At 50.1% G+C, this 25,411-nt stretch overlaps 1 protein-coding gene and 2 long non-coding RNA genes across 3 annotated transcripts in view; 2 read left to right on the top strand and 1 right to left on the bottom strand.

Moving 5' to 3' along the window:
- LOC109245877 (uncharacterized) overlaps window positions 1–7,977 on the bottom strand; it is a 20,072-nt gene extending 12,095 nt beyond the window's left edge. The window contains exon 1 of the long non-coding RNA XR_002071132.2: window positions 7,788–7,977. This is a non-coding gene — a long non-coding RNA (uncharacterized LOC109245877). The remainder of the gene's footprint in view (window positions 1–7,787) is intronic.
- LOC128774214 (uncharacterized) lies at window positions 512–1,895 on the top strand. The gene is made up of 2 exons (XR_008418693.1): window positions 512–690; window positions 1,110–1,895. It is a non-coding gene; the product is annotated as an uncharacterized LOC128774214 (long non-coding RNA).
- A 90-nt stretch (window positions 7,978–8,067) lies between the features above and the next one.
- Window positions 8,068–24,647, top strand: DHRS7C (dehydrogenase/reductase 7C). Its single transcript, XM_019413448.2, has 7 exons — window positions 8,068–8,211; window positions 8,440–8,599; window positions 13,757–13,869; window positions 15,851–16,061; window positions 18,030–18,122; window positions 22,715–22,870; window positions 24,388–24,647. Exons 2-7 carry the CDS (start codon window positions 8,446–8,448, stop codon window positions 24,594–24,596), a joined length of 936 nt encoding a protein of 311 aa, XP_019268993.2. The 5' UTR covers window positions 8,068–8,211; window positions 8,440–8,445; the 3' UTR covers window positions 24,597–24,647.
- The last annotated feature ends 764 nt before the right edge of the window (window positions 24,648–25,411 follow it).

Consider the following 25,411-nt stretch of genomic DNA (forward strand, 5'->3'; position numbering starts at 1 on the left):
CTGGCTGGAAAGAAGGACTGAGCTAACGGGACCCACGTTTCAGCCCAGAGAACACTCATGGGGTTTGAGGAGGTGAGACAGACCCAACGTGTACTGGTTATGGAAGTACGTGCACACACATTACCTGACTTACCCTGTCCCTGTCCAGGGTCCTCAGAACTGGGTGCTGGCATGCATTGAGGTAAGGCAATGAGATGAGCCAACACAGACTAGGAAAAAATTGCCAGGGAGAAGGAAGACACCGAGGCCATCAGCCCAGTGACAGGCCAGACCCCTTCTGCATGCTTTATACACATCACCTCTCATATTCTGACTCTACACAACAGCACGTTTATGAAGGTGGTAGTATTGGGGTCTCCATTTCCAGAAGATGGCCATGAGATTCAGGTTTAACTGTATGCCTGAGACTACAAAAAGTCAGGAGCGGAACGGAGATTCAGACTCAGGACTGGAAGGCTCCTGGGGGCAGAGTGGAGACAAATCCTCTCCTCTCCTTCCTCCCTAGGTGAGACTGTCCAAGGGCAGGGCCCTGGGCATCTTGTGGGAGGAGTCAAGGGGTTGAAAACGCCAGGAGGAAGCCATTGGGGGAGCCCTTCTCCCTGATCCAAAGATGGGTCAGGGCAATTTGAAGTTACACTCTATTCAAAACATGGCTTCTGCTTGGGACCAAGGATACTGAAGAGGCTCCAGGTAAGAAGACAGGCAGAGGGCTTGCTCCGCTTTAGACTGCGGCTTTCATGCCCTGGGTTTCCCGGAATGGCCCCCAATCCCACAGATGCATTCACACTGCTCAGTCTTAGTTCTCAATTCTTGGACTAGAAAATACCTTTATTTCAGGGTCAGGCCAATCTTTAGGCTTCTCTCCTAAAGTAGGGCTATAAAGTAGACTGGTATTTGGAGAAAGAATCTCTTTGTAGACTAAGCAACATGCTTTGGGTTGGAATATCCCTTGTCTATGGCAGTCAAGCCATAAACAGAAAAAGGAAACCCCCCCCCCCACCCTTAGTGGATGTGAGTTTTCACTGTTCCCCCTGAGAGCTGCATCTGAACCCAAACATAGGTCCATGCCAGAGATCCTGCTGCCCTGTCCTGCTTTTCTGCATCTCCAGGGCCATGGGGAAAAGTGGAAGCTGCCTAACATTATTCAACCAAGCTCCGAGGGCCGGTGTCCCCGAGCATCTCTCAGACATAGCAAGGCTCTCATCCAAATATCAAGGTATGCAGAAGACCGTGTTTTCAAAGCGTCAGGTGCAGGGAGCTTGGATGGATCGTGAGCCACCTTGCAGGGCTGGCTTGTTACAGAACCATGGACAGTGAGACTGAAGGAGAACTAAACTCATGATAATCTTCACACAGGAGTTCCTGTCAATGTCTCCACTGTCTCCACATGACTAAAGTCAAGGTCACCATTCAGACCTTATCTCACTTGACTAATCAGCAGCATCAGATGCAGGCGGTCACCTCCTGCTTCAAATACTGTCTTCACCAGGCTCCTGGACACTGCTCTATTAAGTCTCCCCCACCACACTGGCCACATCTATTCAGTCTCCTTTGATGACACTACTTCAAGTCCCCAGTCTCTGGATGATGGGAGTACCAAAGAGCAGAGCCCTCCAATATCCTCCCTGTCTACACTCAAGTCTTAGGAGAGCTTGCATGTCATTGCATGTCTAGAAATACCACCTACCTGTGATAACTCCCAAATGTATAACCTGAGCCTAGACCTCTCTCAGCTGGACATACCTCCAGAATGGCTTACCCAACTTCCCACTTAACACTTCCACTTAGATTTAACTGGGTTGCAAAATTAACATAGAACGCAACGTGGAATTCACCCACATCCCCAATCTCTGCCTCCTGCAGTCTTACCCATCTCAAAAGAAAAAAAAAGAAAAGAAAGAAGGAAGGAAGGAAGGAAAGAAAGATGGGAAGGAGGGAAGAAGGGAGGGAGGGACGGACGGATGGAGGAAGGAAGGAAGGAAGAAAGGAAGGAAGGAAGGAAAGATGGAAGGGAGGGAGGGAGGGAGAGAGGGAGGGAGGGAGGGAGGGAGGGAGGGAGGAAGGAAGAATAGATGGGAGGGAAGGAGGGAGGGAGGGAAGAAGGAAGGAAGGAAGGAAGGAAGGAAGGAAGGAAGGAAGGAAGGAAAGATGGGAGAGAGGGAAGGAGGGAGGAAGGAAGGAATGAAGGAAGGAAGGAAGGAGGAGAGAAGGAGGAAAGGAGGGAGGGAAGGAGGAAGGAAGGAAGGAAAGAAAGAAGTAGAGAAGGAAGGAGGGAAGGAAGGAAGGGAGGGAGGGAGGGAGGAAGGAAAGATGGGAAGGAGGGAGGGAGGGAGGAAGGAAGGAAGGAAAGATGGAAGGGAGGGAGGGAGGGAGGAAGGAAAGATGGGAGGGAGGGAGGGAGAAAGGAAGGAAGGAAGGAAGGAAAGATGGGAGGGAGGGAAGGAGGGAGGCAGGGAGGGAGGGAAGAAGGGAGGGAGGGAGGAAGGAAGGAAGGAAAGATGGGAGGGAGGGAAGGAGGGAGGGAGGAAGGAAGGAAGGAAAGAAGAAAGGAAAGATGCGAGAGAGGGAAGGAGGGAGGGAGGGAGGGAGGAAAGAAGGAAGGAAGGAAGGAAGGAAGGAAGGAAGGAAGGAAGGAAGGAAGGAAGGAAGGAAGGAAAGTGAACAGTAACTCTATCCTATTAGTCATTCAAGTCAAAATGTCAAAATCTGGGAGTAATCTTGACTCTTCTCTTTCCTTTATTCCCCTCCGTCCAACCCATGAGCAAATCCTGTCTGCTCTACCTTCAAATCTGTCTGAATCCAGGCACTTCTCACCACCTTGACTTCTACCCAATGCAGCCAAGCCAAGGCCACCATTACTGCTTCCCTGGGTTACTGTCACACAAGTCTCCAGCTGCCTCTCCACTTCCATCCTTGTCCCCACATAACCTAGTCCCAGTACAACAGGTGTACATGAAAGTCAAATCACATCTTTTCTCTCCTCTGGACACTCCAAGGATTACCATCTCATTTAGAGCAAAAGCCAAACATTGAACCATGTCCTACAAGATATGTAGGCCCTCCAACAGACACATGAAAAGATGCTCAGCATCACTCATCATCAGGGAAATGCAAATCAAAACCACAATGGAAAAGGAACACTTGTGTTCTGTTGATGGGAATGCAACTTGGTACAGCCACTCTGGAAAACATTATGTAGGGCCTCAAAACATTAAAAATAGAAATACCGGGGCACCTGGATGGCTCAGTTGGTTAAGCACTGACTTCTGCTCAGGTCATGATCTCACAGTTCGAGCCCCCACGTCGAGTTCTGTGCTGACAGCTCAGAGCCTGGAACCTGCTTCGGATTCTGTGTCTCCCCCTCTCTCTCTGCCCCTCCCCTGCTTGTGCTCTGTTTCTGTCTCTTAAAAATAAATAAACATTAAAAAATAAAAAATAAATAAAAATAGAAATACCATATGATCCAGTAATTTCACTACTGGGTATTTACCCAAAGAAAACAAAAACACTATCTTGAAAAGATATATACAGGGGCACCTGAGTGGCTCAGTCGGTTAAGCATCCGACTTCAGCTCAGGTCACGATCTCACAGTCCGTGAGTTTGAGTCCCGCGTCAGGCTCTGGGCTGATGGCTCAGAGCCTGGAGTCTGCTTCCGATTCTGTGTCTCCCTCTCTCTGCCCCTCCTCCGTTCATGCTCTGTCTCTCTCTATCCCAAAAATAAATAAACGTTAAAAAAAAAATTTAAAAAGAAAAGATATATACAGCCCTATACTTACTACAGCATTTACAACAGCCACGCTACAGAAGCATTCCAAGTGTCCATCAATACATAAATGGATAAAGAAGATATATGTATGCAATGGAGTATTATTCAGCCATTAAAAATGACATCTTGCCATTTGTGACAACATGGACATATCTTGAGGGTATTAGGCTAAGTAAACTAAGAGAAAAACAAATACTGCATGATTTCACTTACATGTGGAATCCAAAAACCCAAAATAAACAAACAAAAACTGGACGCTTAAATACAGAGAACAAACTGGTGGTTTCCAGAGGGGTGTGGTTGGGGGATGGGTGAAATAGCGAAAAGAGACTAAGAGGTACAAATTTCTGGTTATAAAATAAATAAATCACAAAGATAAAAAGCACAGCATAGAGAATAAAGTCAATAATATTGTAATAACATCATACAGGACAGATGATGACCACACTTATCAAGGTGAGCATTGAAAATGTATAGAATTTTCAAATCAATATGTTGCACACCTGAAATTACTATAAGATTACATGTTAATTATGCTTCAATAAAAAACTGGGGTGCCTGGGTGGCTCAGTCAGTTGAGTGTCTGACTCTTGATTTCAGCCCAGGGTCATGATCCCAGAGTTGTGGGATTGAGCCCCACATTGGGTTTGGAGCTGAGTGTGGAGCCTTCTTAATATTCCAAGCACATTCTGCCTCAGGGCTTTTGCACTTTGCTGGTCCTTTTGCCTAGAACATCTGTCTGCCACAGATCCCCATCACTTCCTCAGGCATCCATCAGTTCCTCATCATCTTTTTACCAACACTCTCTGATCACCCATGAAATCAGAGGGACTTATTCTCAGTTTGCCTCTTCCCCTCTCCTGTGATAGATGCTGTGATGTGTCACTCAGGTTCCTCTTCACTGATGCATTTGTTGCCCCAGCTGTTGGTAGTGTAGTCAGCGGACAGCCAGCTCTCAGCACCTTCAGGCATCACCTCAGTTAGAGAGAACTGACCTTTGGCCCAAGCAGGTAGAGAAGACACTAGTACGTTGCATTAAAACTCCGTGATACCCACCTGTGCTCACTGATGGCCTTTGCTTTCCATTAAAGGAAAATGGTAAGTAGGGATGGTTTACAGATGAGTCTGTCTGATACATTGGCATCAGCTAGAGGTAGATGATCCCGTTCAAGAGTGGCCCTGACACACGGCAGAGAAGGAAGCCCTTCTGTGCACAGAACTCGAGCCGTACCTATTGTCCACTTCCTTTGGGTGGAAAGATGGCCTGAGTTACAGATCTACACAGTCATATTGGTAGTTGGGTTGGCCAACAGGTTGGAGACTATGGAAAAAGAATTGGTGACAAGGAAATTTGAGGAAGAGATGTGTGGACATTCGCCTTGTAACGACACTTGAGTATGAATGAGTATGACGGTATTTGGTCCTGTGAGCATGTCCTCAAGAGACTAACCATTGTACAGGGGCTGTTGTTAATCAGGTGGGCAAGACACCCTTGCTGTTTCTGTTGGTCTGCTTCTCTTCCCAGCCAGCCCCATGCTTGTTCAAACACACCATGGTGTCAGAGACTGGAAAGATGGCCATCAAGGTATTTCTTCCTCCTTTGGCCCGTTTTCACAGACAGTAGCAGCTACTTTCCATGGCTATAGAATATGCTAGATGCAACCCCCCCGCCCCGACCCTGACCCCAAGTTCTGCCTCCTTTCATTGGGCTGCAGTAACTCTTTTTCTATCCCTTGTCTGAAGGGGTGCTAACAGCTTTTCACTGTTGCTGGTCTCTGGGTGCCTCAGTGGCCCTGGTGTACGTATCCTTAACCCTTTCACAGCCCTGCAAATGACCCTCCCATTAAAGTCTCTTGAACCATCCAGGGAGATTTTGTCTCCTGCCTGGACACCCAGGGATTCCCTGGGTTTTGTTTTCCTCTTAGAGGACTTACCACCTTCTGACATACTACAGGATTACTTCCTTGTGGATTCACTGTCCGCTTCCCAACACGAGGTGGTCAGAAAGCTCCGTGAGGGTGAGTAGTCTCTCTCTGTCATTCAGCGCTGTGTTCCTCACACATAGATCCCTTCTTGGCTCATGATAGCTGAGCAATAAATAATGGTTGAGAAATAAATGACAGAATCAATGAATGACATTTCTGGACATTCTGGAAACATTAAGCTCCACATCTGAGGATGTTTGCTAGTCTTTAGGTGGATGGTTGGCCAATGATCACTGTTTACAGCAGCGTAGAAACTATACCCAGAACATCCTACGATGGTGTGGAAGAGGCAAATAATTCTGCTAGCGCACCTGATTGTGGATAACCACCGTCATCCACATCTACTTAAACAGAAAGACTGCCATGAACTATTACAGGAGACCCAGATAGTTACCCTTTCATAAAGGACCTTGTACTGCTGTGAGGCTTGCCATCAAATACAGGTGTGAATTGTCCAACCACAGCAGTGGCCACACTTGAACAAGGGAACTGAAGAACGTGTATGTTGACTAAGCCAACCTTGGCAAGTAGACATTATACCACTCATAATATTTTCAGCCTCCCAACATAGGTGGGTCCTCTAAAAGAATGCTCATTAGAAATTTCCTCATTCTTAATTTCAAAGAACAGTTCTATTAAAAAAAAAAAAACACACACCTCCATCCCAAGTGGCACTGTCAGGGGAACGAAGTAAAAATGCGAGGTATATTCACACACCGAATGAGTCATCTCCAACTTCACACAACAATATGGATAAATCTTCAGCAAAACAGTAACAACTTTGTGAATCTATTTTTTTTCATAACATTTATTTATTTTTGAGAGACAGAGCATGAGCAGGGGAGGGGCAGAGAGAGAGGGAGACACAGAATCTGAAACAGGCTCCAGGCTCCGAGCTGTCAGCACAGAGACCGACGCGGGGCTCAAACTCACAAACCGCTAAATCCTGACCTGAGCTGAAGTCGGACACTCAACCAACTGAGCTACCCAGGTGCCCCAAGATGGCCACCTTTAAAGGCATTTATTAAATAAACTTTTTTATAACAATAAAATTATATAAATATTATAAAAATATATTTATATTTATACTTATAAATATAAAATAATAAAATATTAATAAATCTATTTTTTAAAGTTTATTTATTTATTTTGAGAGAGAGAGAGAGAGAGAGAAAATGAGCATGGGAGGGGCAGAGAGAGACGAGAGAGAAGATCCCAAGCAGGCTGCACACTGTCAGCACAGAGCCCAACTGGGCACTTGAACTCACGAACCGTGAGATTGTGACCTGAGCTGAAACCAAGAGTCAGATGCTTAACCCCACTGAGCTAACCAGGTGCCCTTAGGGCATCATTATGACTGGTCTTCTGGTTTCTGGAGGTTTGAATGCTTGAACTGGTTCTTAGCTTTTGATGTGTCTTCATTTCTAATCCTATCATGCTCCCTTATGTAATTAAGATATTTCACATTTGGGATAAATTCTTACTATTCTTTTTTTAAGACTTCATTTATTCTTTTTTATAAATTTGTTTATTTATTTTTGAGAGGGAGAGAGGGACAGAGTGCAAGCAGGGGAGGGGCAGGGAGAGAGGGAGACACAGAATCCCAAGCAGGCTCCAGGCTCCAAGCTGTCAGCCCAGAGCCCGACTCGGGGCTGGAACCCATGAACCGTGAGATCATGACCTGATCAAGCCTGATCTAGTCAGATGCTTAACCAACTGAGCCACCCAGGCACCCCCAGACTTTATTTTTAAGTAATGTCTACGCCCAACACAGGGCTTGAATCCACGACCTTGAGATCGAGAGTCATGCACTCCATCGACTGAACCAGCCAGGCACCCCAAATTCTTAGCGTTCTTAATCATTCCAGAGGATAATAGTTATCTTCTTGGACATAGTATCTTAGTCAGTCCCCCCAAGAGCCCTGCAAGATGACTATGTTATGCCCACTTTATAGATAAGGAAGCTAAGGCCCAGGGAGGTGAAAGAGTTTGACTAGGAAGAAACACACCCACCCTCTGTTCAGGTCACACCTACCAGGGGTTCATTCTGCAACAGGCTCCATTCTTCTTAACATTCTTCTATGCTTTTCATCACCTGATCCAAGGGTTACAGGAACAGAGCACAGGGATGTTTGCCTGAAAATCCCAGGTCCCGATCCCTAATGCCCAGCCCCGAACAGCAGAGGAAACCCGTAACAGACAAGCCAGAGAGCTTTAAAAGCCCTGGCAAGAGCTCTGAAATCAGACCCGGCCAGCATGTGTCCCTGAATATCAGAATAGACACTATATTTACTCTGAAAAGCCCTTCAGTGTGCTGAGAGCTATAAATAGTCATTAGGGCCCAAGCAAGTGGCCTTAACACAAGGATTTCCTTCCAAAAATGCAGACCCATTTTAATTAAATTTGTAACTAACCTTTGGGAGGGCAGGCCCCGGATTCCGTTTGCTTTTGGACACACCGTGAGTAATTTCCTATTCATTGAGCGTTTGGGGATTAACATGGTTGCTTGGGTGTTTAGCTCAGAAGGAGTCCTCCGGGAGCTTGCACAGAGCCCGTCTCCCTGGAGAAGACACGTGGGTGCATGGCGAGTGCACCTGTAGCCTTGGGCCGCCTCCCTGCTCCGGGGGGGGTCTCATCAGAGTCTCTTTGCAAAGCCAAGTCCTTTCCCTGCTCCCCACTGCCCCCAGAACAAGATGGGAGTCACGGCTGTGTTTATCCTGCCTCTGCTGCTCCTGGGAATCAGTGGCCTTCTCTTCATCTACCAAGAGGTGTCCCGGCTGTGGTCAAAGTCAGCCGTCCAGAACAAAGTGGTGGTGCTCACTGATGCCATCTCAGGACTGGGCAAGGGTAAGCCAGCTCTGTCCCCACTGCGCCCATTCCTGACGTGAAGGACGAGAGGTAGCAGGATGGTGTGTGGCCATCTGCTAGGTGGGGGGTGGGGGAAATCGAGGCTGTGTCCTCTCCCAGGGTCCGTGGCTAACCAGCGAGTGTCTTCTCTTTTGGGGGCTATAGCTCCCTGTGCCCGAGAAACAAGGGGATTGGGAGAGCTGGGTTGGTTGCAAACTCACAGCCTGGGAGAGCTGGGTTGCAAACTCACAGCCTCAGGGCCAAAACTGATCAGCAGATGTCACTTGTTTTTGCGTTCATGGGGTTCCAGAAAATTTGAAATGCAAAGCCCTTGGATGGGGCGGCATATCAACTATGAGCCCAGACTTGGGTGCTGGGTGAAGTTCCAGGCTCTGTCACCTACTAGCTGGTGATTGCACTGCTCTGCTTTGGATTTCTCATCCAGGAAAGTGAGGACACTGGTAATGTCTACCTCACAGGGTTGTCGGCATGAATGAATGAATTCCTTGATGGAAAGCACATAGAAGCCATCAGGTGACCGTGACAGTCATAACGATGAGCAAATTCAGGCAGACTGTGCCCAATGTGCTACACACCCCACCGATCCCCGCTGTATCGCAGTCAGGCTGATGACCTCAACCATATTACCTCCTGGCCTTGAAGGCAGTTAGGTTTGTGACCCCTGATTTGGACGGTCTCAGGGCGCTTTTCTGCTGGTGGCATCTGTGACATGAGGGTAATAACTGTCCTTAGGTTTGTAAGACTCTGACCCTATCACTCCTAGCAATGTTTGTGTAGCCGCGTTTGGGATAATTTGGGCATCATTTTTGCTCTTGTTTGTGTTGTTTTTAATCAAGCATAGAACCCACATTGACAAACATCCATTAAGTCACTCAACAGGTATCCAAAGAGTCCATTATGTGCTGGGTATTGAGATGAACATTGTCCCTACTTTGAAGATGGGTTCTGTTCCAGGGGGTGATTGCCCCAGGCTCACCATGTGACATAAAAAACAAAGCATGGGGGCGCCTGGGTGACTCAGTCAGTTAAGCGCCCGACTTCAGCCCTAGTCATGGTCTCTTGCTTCGTGGGTTTGAACCCCGTATCGGGCTCTGTGCTGACAGCTCGGAGCCTGGAGCCTGCTTCGGATCCTCTGTCCTCCTCTTTCTCTGCCCCTCCCCTGCTCACGATCCATATCTCTCAAAAATAAGTAAACATTAAAAAAAAAAAATAAACCAAGCATGAGGTGGGTAATCTGGCCCTTCATGGGGCCCAGAAGAAATTCCCGAGGAGAATATTTTGCTGCATTAGACTCCATGCTCAAAACGGAGGAGGGATACAAGCTCCAGCTTCTACAGGGACAAGTCAGAGCACACACATTTGTCAATGAGATCAGATACAAGATGATGGGGACCAGTTGTTGCCCTGGGGAAATGGAACAGAAACACTCACCTAGAGACAGTCAGAGTCCGTGTTGGGGCAAACCTGTCCTTCAAACAGAATATGTCCACATAGCATCAGGCCAGCCGCCAACAAGAGACCCCTTCATCAGGAAGCTTTCCTTGCCCCCTGATCTTTCTTCTTGGGTGCTCCCCGAGGAACCAGTCTCTGGGCTCCCATGGCTCCTCATATGAACACCCCGCTATTCCCACACTCCTCACGCTGTGCCCTACACGTGTCCTTCTCAGCTGATCGGCCAGACCCAAGCTCCCTTATGGTGGAACCTGTGTGTGTTCCTAACCCCAGTGTCCCAGTACCTAGATCAAAGCTTGGTGTATAATAAGCACTCAAAAAAAAAAAGTTTATTTAATAACTGCCTTTAAAAGTGGCCATCCTGGGGCACCTGGGTGGCTCAGTTGGTTAAGCGTCTGACTGCGGCTCAGGCCATGATCTTGCAGTTCATGGGTTTGAGCTCTGTGTTGGGCTCTGTGTTGACAGCTCGGAGCCTGGAGTCTACTTCAGGTTCTCTGTCTCCTTCTCTCTCTCTCTCTGCCAGTCCCCTGGCTCATGCTGTCTCTCAAAAATAAATAAAACGTTGAAAAAAAATTAAAAAAAAAAAGTAACCACCTTACGGGAAAGCACTCATTTGGATACAAGTATGTTGTCGTAGATTTGTCTTGTTGATTTCGGGCTAGATTCCAACATGATCAGAGAACATATTTTGTATGATTTCGATTCTTTTAAATTTGTTGAGGTGTGCTTTACCACCCAAGACATGGCCCATCTCCGTGAACGATACGCGGGTGTTTGAAAACAGTGTGCGTTCTGCCGTGGTTGGGAGGAGAGTCCCACAAAACGTCCATCAGACCCCGCTGGTTGGTTGAGAAGGCTGTTCAGTCCTGTATCCTCCTGAGTTTCTGTGTTATAAGACAGTGCCATACCATCGATTGCTGAGAGGTACCTTGTTTTGAGTCTCATTCGGGTTATAGTGACCCCGTGTTCAACTCAGGCACCCAGAAAATACATCTCGGGGCGGGGGGGGTGGTGGTGGTGGAGGGAATGGCATTTTCAGAGGAATTTGGTCTAGTCTCTGCCCTAACATCGGTGTCCTCTTGTGCTGTGTCTTACCGGACCCGCCCTGGAAAGAAATGCAAAGCTGGAAGGAAAAAAAGCAAGTCCAAATATTTAGAAGTAACCCGAGAAGCTGGGTGTGCGTGGCCTCAAATAACACGCAGCTGACCGCAGTGGTTATGGGTTCAGGCTGCTCTGCTTTTCAGGTCCGAGGCAACAAAAATGTGACGGGCCCTGAGCAGACAGTTCAGGCTTTACGTGGCCCACAGCACAGCCTCGATCCCCTGGAACCCGACCAAGCCCGGCAGGTAGCCCCGGAGAGTTGCAAGGACCCAGCGCCACGCTGTGGACCAGGGAAATCGGACGAAGATCAGGACATGTGAACCTGCCCCAAACCCCCACACGACTCAGCCAAGCTGGGAATCGGGTCACTTTGTGTGTGTGCATTTTTTTAATGTTTATTTATTTTTGAGAGAGTAAAAGAGAGCCTGGGTGGCGGAGGGACAGAGAGGGAGAGAGAGAGAGAATCCCAAGCAGGCTCTGCGCTGTCATCACAGAGCCTGACGCGGGGCTTGAACCCACAAACTGTGAGATCATGACCTGAGCTGAAATCAAGAGTCTGACTGAGCCACCCAGGCGCCTCATGGGTCACTTTGTACCCTCTGTGTCTTTGGCAAGAAGGACTCTCGAAATCGTCACACTCTCTGTGCCTCGAAGAGCTCGGCGCCCTGTCTGTGTTTCAGCATCTCTGAGGCGCGCCCCAAACGTTTCCGAAACTGAGCCTGCTTGCCTGTCGGTCGACAGCCCGTTCCGACGGTCACAGGCCACCCTTTGGCATTTTCATCTCCCTGAAATCAGAAAGCATCTCCGCCCGGTGGCACCTTAGAGTCAAGGAGATGTGGGAGGAAAGGTGTGGCTCATATTTGCTGCGTGAAAAAGGAAAAGCCTGGAGAAACGTTGTGCTGAGCTGAGCTGATCCAGAATCAAAGCAAGAGAGCCTGAGCATAGCAGCACCTGCGTTGGCAGAAATGACTTGTTTGGAAGGATGCCTTCGGGCTCGCTGTTCTGCAGTGATGAATGCATCCCTGGGCTCCAGCCTCCCCGGGCGCACCTGCAAGAGGCGAGGTTCCCGCGGAGGAGAGTGGGTGGGTGATAGTGAGGGCCCCTGGCCGCCTCTCCCAAGGAGGTCAAGGTCATAGGCCCCTCACCTGCCCCCGTGCTCAGCTTGTAGATGTAGAGTGTGAGTGGGCGACAGAACCCTCCCCCCGGCCACATGCTCCTTTCTGGGAGGTGGGACAAGAGGTGGAGAACCGGGCGCCCCCCCGCCCAGCCCCAGGCATGTCCCTGGCTTCACCGCTTACCTGCTGCGGGACTGCGGGTGAATCATTTCTACTCACTAAATGTCACCTCTCAGGTTTGCAAAACACGGCCATCGTGGCTGCCCCACGCGTGGGGGAGAGATGGACCCTTCCCCGTGGTCCCAACAACTCAAGGTGACATTGTCCACACAGTTATTTCTTGATTCAGGTTTCCATCAGTCAGAACTGCCCACCTCCTCCCCCTCCCCCTTGCCCGCTCTCAGCCACACCCAGCACACCTGTTTCTAGACCTCACTGGGACCTCCATCTGTCCTGCGTCCGTGTGTCTCTCCCGCTGAGACTGAAGGCTCCAGCACCGCAGCTGTCCTCCTCCAATACCACAATCCCCCTGCCCACGTGCCCGCCGATCAAACCCCGGCCGGCCCCCTTCTCTGCACCGCACGCAACCCCGAAACCGCTTGGAGCCATTGCATTCCAGAAGCCAGTCTCCCGTGGGCACCCGGGGCGCCCAGGTATCCTCTGTCATGCTCGATCAGTCCAGGCTCACCGCTGTGTGGTGTAAAACGGGGCGATAAGAGGTACTGAGCACCGCTAGTGGGTGTTTGGCGATGCCCTTCCCAGGTCCCTGTACGTGGCCAGGCTCTGTGAGTGTTGGCTGCCCGGCGCACACACTTGCCCTCTGCCAGTGGACACTGCCTCCCCGGGGCCTTCCATGCCCTCTGCACCCAGCCCTGGAGGGAAGCTCGATCAGCACGCTGAGAAGACACGAGCGTATAAAAGGCCGGCCCCTTGCCTCCAGGTGGGACAGCTCAGCAGTGGGTTGTACCCTCCAGAACTTTCCTCGGATCCAGCCAAGACTACGCTTTACCTGAGACCTTACTCCCCGATGGATTTTTCTCTGACGGGCACTCCTGGCTGCCTGAGTCCCTGTCTCTGATTCTGTTTCTGGGAGACCCACGCAGGAGCCTTTCCAATATCTTTAGGTTAAGATCAGTCAAGGGCTTTGATCCTGGAGGGTTAGGTGGATAGGGTCACCTTTCTGTCCAGCTTAGGGAACAATCTTCTCATAATCAGAACCATCCCACAAAGGACAGGCTATTTCACTCCACTCCAAGCTCCCCTTCACGGGAGGTAACCATGCTGAGGCCGGAAAGGGAAGATAAAAAATTCCAACCCTGGGAGGAAGTTGAATGAAATGACCTCCAAAGGATTTCAATGGCCCACGGACTTTGGAATCCTTTGAAATCCTGAATTCGTAAGAGAGACGCTCATCATCAGTGGCTCCATCCACACAGTGCGCCCTGCCCTCTTTCCTTCTTCCCCACAGAGTGTGCTCGGGTGTTCCACGCTGGTGGGGCGAGGCTGGTGCTGTGTGGGAAGAACTGGGAGAGGCTAGAGACCCTGTATGATGCCCTGATCAGCGTGGCTGACCCCAGCAAGGTAAGGGCTTCTGGCAGCTGGCTTGGGGATGCCCTTGGGCACCCTTAACCTTCACTGTTTTTTTTGTTTTGTTTTGTTTTTTGTTTTTTGGGTTTTTTTAGCAGCTCTTTGACCAGGTGGGTGAAATTTGGTGATTGCTTTTGGAGGCAGCGGTCTCACTAACCTTGGCACAGGTTGTCTGCCACTCGTCTTGACCATTCTTGCCAAGGATTTGCTCACCCTCCCCACCCCCTGTTATATTTAAGCCAGAGTCCACGAGGACCCAGAAGCTAGAGCATGACAGCCGTATGGGAGTGATTATAAACTCTTAGGGCTGATTTTTCTAAATAAAATCTCAGGGGCGCCCGGCTTGCTCCTGATCTCGGAGCGTGGGACTCCTGATCTCGGGGTTCTGAACTCGAGCCCCATGTTGGGTGTAGAGATTACTTAAAAATAAAATCTTTAGGGGTGCCTGGGTGGCTCAGTCAGTGAAGCGTCCGACTTTGGCTCAGGTCATGATCTCAGTTTGTGGGTTTGAGCCCTGCGTCGGTCAGGCTCTGTGCTGACAGCTGGGAGCCTGGAACCTGTTCCGGATTCTGTGTCTCCCTCTCTCTCTGCCCCTCCCCTGCTTGCGCTCCGTCTCTCTCAAAAATAAACATTAAAAACATAAAATCTTTAAAAAGGAAAATAATACCTCAAATGATATTTCTGTGAAAGAAATCAGGGAAGTGAAGTCACCTTCTAAGAAGCCACCGGGAGGTGAACACTTTCCAGGAGGCTGTGGTTTTCAAAGTATTTCTGGAGCACTGCCCTCAGTGCTTTCTTCATGGTTTTGGGTTTTTTTGTTTTGTTTTGTGGGTTTTTTTGTTTTTGTCTTTGTTTTTTGTTTCTTTGGGTTTTTGGGGGTTTTTTTTGCCCTTGATATTGAACTACTTTTTGGAAAAAAACAAAAATAATTCAGAAAGAAGCCTGGCATTTGGGGGGATGGAACACACTGGACAACACAGCATCCAGTTCTGTTTTGGGGGGTGTTACCAGGTGTTGAATTAAAAAGAGGTACTGACATCAATTGTGTGGAAAATACCCAGTGATGGTTTCTTTACTGCAGGACTTTTCAGAACCTTTTATATGCTACCGTGCATCGTGTATCCCCAAGAACAACATATAATAAATAGTCTGTGTTTCCCAAACAAATTTGACCGAGGAACCCTCTCTTCAGGACTAATGTTTGTCAAACACAGGGATCAGGGTCGCATTTATCACATGGTGTCATCAATTTTCCAACCTGTTCCCTGCTCTCCAGCACGAGAGTCTTTTTTTTTTTTATGTTTATTTTTGAGAGAGAAAGAGAGACAGAGTGCAAGCAGGAGAGTGTCAGAGAGAGAAGGAGACACAGAATCCCAAGCAGGCTCCAGGCTCTGAGCTGTCCGCACAGAGCCCGACGCGGGGCTCGAACGCCCAAACCGCGAGATCATGACCCGAGCCGAAGTCGGACACTTAACCAACTGAGCCACCCAGGTGCCCCTAGACCATGAGAGTCTTGATGGCAGTGAGTGTCTAGGTCTGGCACACAGATGCTGCTCCAAAACTATTGTGTGTAAGACTTGGGTCAAAAACGAAATGTAGCTACAAAAGCACTATGATAAATCCTCCTGTGGTTCGAAAGTGAGCTTGGCAAGCCGTTTGCAAAAAGGAACTCCTAAGATGTTATAAGGATGTCACCACTGGAATCCATGCACGGCCTCCTCTGTAAAGGGTGGTATTCATTTGGATTCATCAGTTCTGGCCCCTTGGCCAAAAGTTCAGACTGATGACTGCATCTTTGCACCTTTGGACTCCACTACCCAAGAATGGAATCTCTATCAGCTTCTTTCCTCCCAGAGCCATGTCTGCTTTTTCCTCATTTTTTCTCCCCTGTTCCATGAGCTCTGAATTTCAAAAGGGGGGCGGGGGCCCCCAAGGTATTCCCACACATGCCTTGACTCTTTCATTGGTTCAGCAGACATTCACCCCAAAGCTGGTCCTCTTGGACCTCTCGGACGTCAGCTGTGTTCCAGATGTGGCCAAAGAGATCCTCGACTGCTATGGCTGTGTGGACATCCTCATCAACAATGCCAGCATGAAGGTGAAGGGGCCTGCCCATAAGATTTCTCTGGAGCTCGACAAGAAGATCATGGATGCCAATTACTTTGGACCCATCACACTGACCAAAGGTCTCGTGAGTTTGACCTTCCTGCAGATTTCGGGGCCACCGGCTGCTAGGGAGGGCTCTGTCACATAGCCAGACAGATGGTCACCCAACTGTGGATGGAATCTCCAGCCCCCTCAGAAAAACTCCTACCAATTTGGTGAAAGCTTTCACCATTCTGACGATAAATGTTGATAAAAGAAAAGGGATTTGGGAAGTATCTTACTAGTATATTCCAACCTCCCTCTGTGGGAAACCCCCTCCCCATCTAAGCTCTCCCTTCATCCCCTTTCTTCTTACTCTTGTCCACGGCTCTCCCACCAATCTCATCCCACATCACTGGACCACTGTCTTCATGCTTCGCATGTATTTTCATATATCACCCTTGCCCTTGATCTGTCCCTACCCATGACAGTTGGTCAAGGGTAGAGATTCTGTCCTCAGAAATATAGAAGAGAAAGGTTTATCCCAAACTACAAGAGACCCAATGTGGTGTCAATCCCTTTGCAGAAACAGGGAGAACAGAAACCCTTTTGAGGGTAAAATGGCAGCTCCTGTGTGGAGATATCTCACAGCCAAAGGTCAAATGCAGGTCTGGATCCTGGGGGGTTGGGGCTGGAGATGACACGTAATAGAGCCAAGAGTTGAAGCAACAAGCCCCGGCCCCCCCATCCCCCCACCAAAGTTTCTCAAAGCAGAATCCCAAAAGGGAGGATGTATGAGTGGAGACTGTCTGAATTTAGCATGTGGGGTTCCCTGGCTGAGGAAGCATGATCTTAGAACTGCCTCCTCCATGGCCCCAGTCCCCATGATCACGGGGACTGGGGCACTAGGATAGATGAAGGGAAACTTATCTGAAGCAGAAAGATGACTTTCCAGAGCTTCTGAAATGATGCCCCAGAGATAATGGTTTCCTCCAGTCCAGCCCCTGTGGATACACTGTGCTTCTGAGAGTTCAGGGTTCACTGGCATCGAAGTGAAGGATGCAGACAGTGGAAGGGGAAATCCAGAGCTGGTGTATCTTCCTGGCTGAGCCTCTAACTTGCTTACAGACCTGAAGTCCAGTCACTAGCTCTGGGCCTCAGTTTACCCATCTGAGGCATGCAAGGGCTCGATGTCAATGGCCATTCTGAAAGTTGAGTCTCTTGATTTTTTTTTTTTTTTTTGCCATATCCCCATTCCACCTGTAACTATTATTTATTTCATTCTCTAAAGTTCTGCATTTTCAAATCAGTTCTTTTCAGGGGAAGTCTTCATAATATCACCATAAATTAAAAAACATTTTCTCTCTCAATAAATAGGAGAACCCTGGGGCGCCTGGGTGGCTCAGTTGGTTAAGCATCTGGCTCCGGCTCAGGTCATGATCTCACGGTTCGTGAGTTCGAGCCCCGCATTGGGCTCTGTGCTGACAGCTCGGAGCCTGGAGCCTCTTCGGAGTCTGTGTCTCCCTCTCTCTCTCAGCCCCTCCCCCGCTTGCACTCTGTCTCTCTCTCTCTCTCTCTCCCAAAAATAAACAAAAAACATTTTAAAAAATAAAAAAAATAGGAGAACCCTGAAAATAGAACAAAGTGGTAGGTTCTCCCAAGACACAGGGCTGAGGCCTGTCCTCTCTTTGTTGAAAGATTTGCACCTGCAAGAGAGGTGTTGAAGACACATTAGGACCAATATGAGCCTTCCTGCTGAAGGCAAGACTTGGGTTGAAATAGGATGACCCATGACCTTTCTCACCACTGAGATCCGTGTCCCTTCATGCACATGGGTGGGTCACGGAAAACCACCCAGCAATCGCAATCACCAGTTGAGCCAAGCCCATTCTTGGGAAACACGGGAGAGGGGATGTGCTTGCTCCTGCCCACCTGTGTCTTGGGGTAATCGAATGACCGGGGAGGTAGTGGGGTCCTGCGTGATGAAAGGGGTCTGGGGAAGGGGTCTCCCCACTGCTGTCTGCCTCAGTTTCCGATGCGTAACCGTGACTCTGTCCTGTGCTTTCTAGCCCTGCTCCCCGACATGATCTCCCGGAGGACAGGCCAGATCGTGTTAGTGAATAACATCCAAGGGAAGCTTGGAATCCCATTCCGTACAGCTTGTAAGTTGCTACGACAAAAACGTTTGGCCATATGTTATGTGTCTTAATAGACCACGGATGTCATGTCCCGCACTAGGCATGCGGTTATAAGGCGGGGGTGGGGGAGGGAAGTGTCCGGATGTGAAATGGTCTATTGGCTTTTCTTTTATGCCTTCAGTTCCTATTTTCGAGCACCTATGGCTTGCAGGTGACTGGGTCCCTCTCCCCCAGAAGTTCACATCCCACAGGTGGTCAGGGCATGCCCTGGCTGAACACGATCAAGGCCGGACGAAGGGCCCCCTCCTGGCAGGGGCACATGGCCTCAGCTCAAGTGATCCTTCCTCTGTAAGGACAGGAAAGGTTACAACTGAGAAGGGCGCATATCACACAGGGGAAAAGGGCAGAAAGTTCTGAAGGAGGAGGGAGGGGAAAGTGAAAGGCGCAGAATCCAAGGAGAGGTGAAGAGAAAATACCAAAGGCAGGTGTCCTTTAAAAATTCCAGGGAAGAGGGGAACTTCTCAGCATATATTCATGGGATCCAGCTGGGGGATGTCCGCCTCCCTTGCGGTAGGATGCTGGAGGGCAGGACGCATACCGTATACATTTCTCTATGGCCCACAGCGTCCTACACAAAATGAGAACCCAGTAAATGGCTGGTGGGCAGAGGGCGGGAGGGAGGAAAGAAAATTGGGTGGGTCTCCTCTCTGAGCCTCTTCTGGCTGCCATGACGAAACACCACAGACCGAGGGGCTTCTACAAGATGGTTCTGGAGGCTGAGGTCCAGTGTCAAGGTGTCGGTGGGTTTGGCTTCTCCTGAGGCCCCTCTCCTCAGCTTGCGGACAGCCGCCTTCTCCCTTCACATGGCTTCTCTTCTGTACATCCCTCAGGTCCTTCTCTGTGTGTCCAAATTTCCTCTTCTTTGAGGACACCAGTTGGATCGGATGAGGACCAGTCCTGATGGCCTCATTTAAAGTAAATCACCGTATCTTCAAACCCAGTCCCATTCTGAGACACCAGGATTAGGACTTCCCACGTACGAGCTGGGAGTGGTGGGGGATACAATTCAGCTCATAATATCCCCCCCCCCCCCGAGTAGAGTTTTCTTTTCCCATCTGTTCTAGTTAGATTAAGCCCAGGACAGCGGGCTCCTCACTGTCACTCAGGGACCCCGAGTTGTGCCAGATCACTGCTTTGCCATCATTTCCCATATGGCCAAAGCTGGTGCCCACCTTGTCTGGGTTCTGGCTGTGAGAAGAAGGCAGAGAGCCTTGGGGAGCCATGCCCAGGGTCTACAGCCCCAGGCCAGGAGCTAGCAAACATCTCAGCTCATATCCTGCTGGCGAGAACTCAGGTGCACACTTAACACCCAGCTGCCAGGGACGCTGGGAAGCACCTGTCTACCTGTGGGCCCAGGAGGGAGAGAAGAATGGAGTTTGCTTCACACACAGCTGTCTTGGCCACGTCCCTCATTTTCCTTTCTTTCCAACCCACTGATAAACATCACCACTATTCCTCGGATTTGTAAACTCTCCACGCATGTTATTCCCAGGAACCGGATGACTTTTCACTTCCCTTGATCTATGCCTTCATTCGTTCAACAAACAGCAATCGAGGCCCTAAAGCCAGGTGCTGGGGACACAGACAGCAGGGACATGACATTTGCAGTATTGGGACAGACCCTTTGGCCACCAACCAAAAACATGGGGCCAGTGCATGGGTTTTTCTGGAACATTTCTGAAACACGGCATTGAGGGTGGGGCAGTCTAGTGAGGCTCTCCACCCCCCCCCCCCATCAGCTCTCTGACGTCCAGCTTCTCTGCAGCGGAGGAATGGAGGAGTGCAGAGTTTCCCACATAAATGTCACAAACTACAGAGGGGCCACCCTGGGCAGGCCCCAAGTTCTCTCCTTCCTCCAGATCTGACCATGACTGGGATCGTCTGACTGTGGTGGGTCTCCTTCCACACCCACAGGAAATGTAGCATCCCTGATGCCACAGCACTGAGTAGGGAGATGGGGCTCTGAGGCTCAGCCCAGAAGCACAGCAGAGATAACCCAGCCCGCCTCTGCCTCCAGCTCCTCGCCCGGGGCCCCACCCAAGGAGAAGCTTCCTTGTTGAATGATCAGAGGAATTGACAAGTCAGTGAATGAACAGCAAGCTGATAACCCTTCTTTGGAAGTAACAGCTCTATTGACATAGAGCTTACAGACCATACAGTTCTCCCATTTAAAGTATATAATTCGGTGGTTTTGAGTATATCTCGATATACTAAAATCCATCACAATTGCTTAAATCCATCACAACTCTTGCTATTATCCATCTGTTTGATTCTAGCCGCGCTAGTGGCATGAAGTGGCATCTCGCTGTGGTTTTGGCATGAACTGTCCCAATGGCGATGATGAGCTTTTCATGCAGGCAGAGTTAGAGTGACTGTGAACCACGAGGGGAGTCCTGATGGGGCTCTTCTCTCGTCATTAAGTGGGGATAATAGCCTCTGTCTCTCTTCGTTCAGTAGATTCCATTAGGGAGACCGAGTCTCACCCAGGTCCAGACGAGGTCAAACGAGCAGATGTACGGAAATTCATTTTATGAACCAGGGAAGGGCAGCCCGGGAGCCCCACGGCATTTGGTTTTGGCCAGCATGCTGGCAAACCTCTTTCTAATTAGCGATGTAGTGTTGTGATATGATGGTTTATAATAAGAAATATATATTTGGTCTTCATCCCATTTCTGGCACAGAGCTTTAAAAACCCTTGAATTCCCTAAGTGATGAGTGTTCAGTGTCTCTTGTTACATTAATGAGGTGACTTTTGGACGCCACCTAAAGATGGGGGTGCTGCTGGCCAGGGGTACCAACCAGGTGATCAGGGGGTGGGAGATTCCAGTCTGCCCCCACCACTGAGGAGCAGAGAGGATCAGGGGATTTTTCTAGCACCAAAGGCCCATGGTTTAATCAATCGTGCCTATAACAAAGCCTCCATAAAATCCCAGAAGGCCGGCTTTGGAGAGCTCCGAGGTTGGAGAGCTCGTGGGGAGTCGGGGAGAGTGGTGCACCCAGAGAGGGTGTGAACCTCTGAACCCACTCCCACACACCTCACCCACTACACCTCTTCCATCTGGCCGTTCTGAGTTAGGTCTTTTTTTTTTTTTTTTTTTTTTAGTTTATTTATTTTTGAGAGAGAGAGAGAGAGAGAGGCAGGGAGGGGCAGAGAGAGAGGGAGGGAGAATCCTAAGCAGGCTCCGTGCCGTCAGCTCAGAGTCCCACGCGGGGCTCAAAGTCACGAACTGTGAGATCATGACCTGAGCCCAAATCAAGAGTTGGACACCTAACCAACTGAGCCACCCAGGTGCCCCGAGTTATGTCCTTTTATAATAAACCCATGATCTACTAAGTAAAACATTTCTCTGAGTTCTATGAGCTGCTCTAACAAGTTAATCTGTCTCGAGGAGGGGATCATCGGAACGCTTCGATCTCCAGCCACTCCGTCAGAAGCACAGGTGACCATCAGGACTCATGCTTGGTCTGAATTGAGTGGGGACAGGGGACAGTCAGGGGACAGAACCCTTACCCTGAGGGATCTGACTTTATCTCCAGGTAGACAGTGTCAGAATTAGGTCGTAGGAGCCCTAGCTGGTGGCAGAGACTTGGTGCTGTGGGCCAGAGCCCGTGTGTTGGAATTAGGTGCAGAATTGGTCAGTATTCAATTATTTGAATACGAGGACATTTCCGTCAAAATCAGGATTTCCAGCTCCCTGAACAATAATAGATCTGGTGCCACGGGGCCCACCTTCTCGAGGCAATAGTTGGCAGAGCCCAGTGCAGACCAAGCGCGACTTTCCCTTGCCCCATGCCCCCCCAGCCCCCCAGGGCACCTGCGTTCTTCACCCTGCACGGTGAGGGGGCCGGTGGCTTGCAAGAGCCATCTGGGGACCATGCATCCCGTAGGTATCAGCATGATGGCAGAGATCCCAGTACACCCACCCCCGGCCTGTTTCAGCCTCCAGGTGACACCCCCAAAATGGGAAGTTGGGGTTTATCATACCCCAGATGGGGCTCTGACTCCCCAAGACTTTAAGGAGCGTCTTCTCCACTCTTTTTGGAATTCCTGGAAAGGTTCTTGTTAGCCCAAGCATTTGGCCCGACCATTTGGAGTGAATCTGGTGAGTGGCTCAGATGGACAGGACCTCGGAGGAAAAGGCCGGGAAGTGGGAGGGGAGACTTGTGCTTCGGGCTCATTGAGACCTCCAGCTGGTCCTGGGACTCTGGAGAAATCGCTCGGTGCCAGCCTTACTGGGAAGGAATGGGAACTCATGCCTGGGCCGTCACAACAACTTGCCAAGAGTGATATTATCCCCATCTTAAAGATAAGAAAACTGGGACACCTGGGTGGGCTCAATCGGTTTAGCATCTGACTCGATTCCAGCTCTGCCTCCGTCCGCCATTTCACGGGGTCTGTCTGTCCTCATCTACAAAGGGAGGGGCAGGGCAGGGCCACAGCGGAGGCCCCTTCCAGCTGACCTCTAGGATTGTGCACGCAGGCCTCTGTCTCCACTGCTCCTGCTGGGGAGCAGGGCTGCTCCCCCCCACCCACCCCTGCCCGGTCTCTCTTTCAGATGCCGCCTCCAAGCACGCGGCTCTAGGCTTCTTTGACTGCCTCCGAGCCGAAGTGGAAGAATACGACATAGTCGTCAGCACGGTGAGCCCCACTTTCGTCCGGTCATACCACATTGACCCAGGCCAAGGAAACTGGGAAGCCTCCATGTGGAAATGTGAGCTTTCAGGGGGAAGCTGGGGTCTGGGAGGGCAACTGGACGGGGCGGTGGGGGGAGGGGGTGCTCTGGGGCAGCCGGGTTTCACCGGGCCTGCAGGGGAGTGGGTGCTCCTGAAGTCTGAGACTAGAGGTGGTGGGGACCTGCACCCAGCTAACAGCAGGAGGGGAGCCCCAAATTTAAGTCCCGAGGCACCAGGTGGAAAGAATCCTAACCCACAACCAGCAGACCAAGTCCCAGCTAGCCTCTGGCACTCACACAGCTCTGTGACCTCGCACACGTGACTGTCTGTCTCTGGGCCTCAGTTTCCCTTGTGGAAGAGCCAGATTTGGCCTTTAAGAACTTGCTACTCCCCCCCCCCCTTTTCCTAGGAGGCGGCACAGAGTAGAGGCTGAGAGTCTGGCACCAGATTGCCTACACTTGAAGCTTGTGTCTGGTATGCATTCAGTGTTCGAACGCGGGCGGGTCCCTTGATCTCTGTGCCTCAGCTTTCCCTTTAAGAAACTGAGGATTGTAGGAGCACCTGGGTGGCTCAGTAAGTTAAGCATCCGACTTCACCTCAGGTCATGATCTCACGGTTTGTGGGTTCAAGCCCCGCGCCGGGCTCTGTGCCGACAACTCAGAGCCCGGAGTCTGCTTTGGATTCTGTGTCTCCCCCTCTCTCTATGCCCCTCCCCCATTTGTGCTCTGTCTCACTCCGTCTCTCAAAAATAAATAAATGTAAAATAAAAAAAAATTTTATGAAATTGAGGACTGTGGTAATACCTGCCTTGCGGAGGCACTGGGAGGACTGAAGTCCCATAAATGGTTTACAACAGCAACCAGCACAAAGCAAGCACTCTGTAAACATACCGTATTATTACTGCTATTCTAGAATGCTCGAAACAGAGAGCTGCTACATCCTGCCCAAGGCTCTGTCTACATTAAGGAATCAAGATGAACCAAGATGTGGGCAAACGGTCCCAGGAGGTTCTTGATAAGCATGGCTTTGCAACAGTTGTCAACAATAGCTCCTTAATTCATCTGGCACCTTCTTTCTTTTTAAATTTGTGTTAATATTTATTTTTAAGAGACAGAGAGAGACAGAATGCAAGTGGGGGAGGGGCAGAGAGCAAGGGAGACACAGAATCTGAAGCAGGCTCCAGGCTCCTAGCTGTCAGCACAGAGCCCCACGAGGGGCTGGAACCCACAAACCATGAGATCATGACCTGATCGAAGTCGGACGCTCAACCGACTGAGCCACCCAGGCGTCCCTGGTACCTTCTTTCTCAATTAAGCTCTTTCTCGTCCCTGCAATGACTCATAACCACCCTGAAAAGTTAATAGGGCAGGAAACTATGCCCACTTTACGGATGAAGAAGCTGAGGCTCAGGGGGTCAAGAGTCAGCCCCCCCAGGGCCTCACAACCAGCAGAGGGCGGAGCTGGTTGGGGAACCCACAACCCCAGGCCCAGCCCACGCTTCCCTCTCTTTGGGCATCAGGGGCCGTAACCCCTGCCCCTACTGGGGGCTTTTCAGTCTTTTTCAGGAAGCTGACCTACGGGGTGCACCCTGTGGACGTAGCGGAGGAGGTGATGCGCACCGTGAGACGGAAAAAACAAGAGGTCTTCATGGCCAACCCCATCCCCAAGGCCGCCATGTACATCCGCACCTTCTTCCCCGAGTTCTTTTTCGCCGTGGTGGCCTGTGGGGTGAAGGAGAAACTCAACGTCCCAGAGGAGAGCTAACCGCAGAAGCTATGTGGGTCCCCTCGATGGGAATAAAGGCTTTCCTGGCAAGTGCTGGTCCTCTGTCCTCTTAACGCTGGGGCCCAACACAAGCCATATCCCCCTAACCCACACCCACCTATGGGAGATTTTCTTCATCCCAGTGAGGATGGCTTGGATGCCAGCTCAGCCACTTACAGGCCCTCAACATTCCCAGGACGCACTTCCAGAAGCTTCTCTGCAGGGTGACAGCAAGTAGGACAACAGGAGCCATAATGGGTCTGACCCCCACAGACACACACACACACACACACACACACACACACACACACACATATGGCCATCCACCTGCTCAGGAACCTAGAAAACCACCTGCATTTTATACAGGACTGACCTGCCCTTGTCAGCCTCCAACAACAGAAGCAGGACTCGGCAACCCTCTAGGGCAGCCATACGGAACTTTCTGTGATGGTGGACATAGTCTATAAGCCACATTGTCCAGTGTGGCAGCCACTAGCCACATACGGCCATTGAGTACTGGAAATACGGCCTGTGCAATGAAGAGTCTGAGCTCTAAATTTTATCTCACTTGAATTAATGTGAATTTCAGCAGCCACACACGGCTAGCGGCTCCCAGGCTTGCAGAACATCAGAATCAGCCTCGTTCCTGGAATTAACTGGTCTGAGGAGGCCCCGGGCCCAGCTGTTCTTAGAATATTTCTCAGTTGACTCTAAGGTGCCCCGGGAGCTATCTACCTTTTTCATGTGTTCTCAAAGCAAAATTCACTTCAAACTGCCTCTCGTTATTGGTGGGCAGCTCTCTGATTTTAGTTTTT

Source organism: Panthera pardus, unplaced genomic scaffold (genome assembly GCF_024362965.1).
Source record: "Panthera pardus isolate Hobbes unplaced genomic scaffold, ASM2436296v1 HiC_scaffold_3, whole genome shotgun sequence".
Taxonomy (NCBI): Eukaryota; Metazoa; Chordata; class Mammalia; order Carnivora; family Felidae; genus Panthera; species Panthera pardus.

Coding starts and splice junctions, on each gene's coding strand:
- DHRS7C (XM_019413448.2), top strand. CDS start 8,446: ATGGGAGTCACGGCTGTGTTTATCCTGCCTCTGCTGCTCCTGGGAATC. Junction 16,062..18,029: donor ACCCATCACACTGACCAAAG/GTCTCGTGAGTT, acceptor TGTGCTTTCTAG/CCCTGCTCCCCGACATGATC. Junction 22,871..24,387: donor GGAAGCCTCCATGTGGAAAT/GTGAGCTTTCAG, acceptor GGGGCTTTTCAG/TCTTTTTCAGGAAGCTGACC.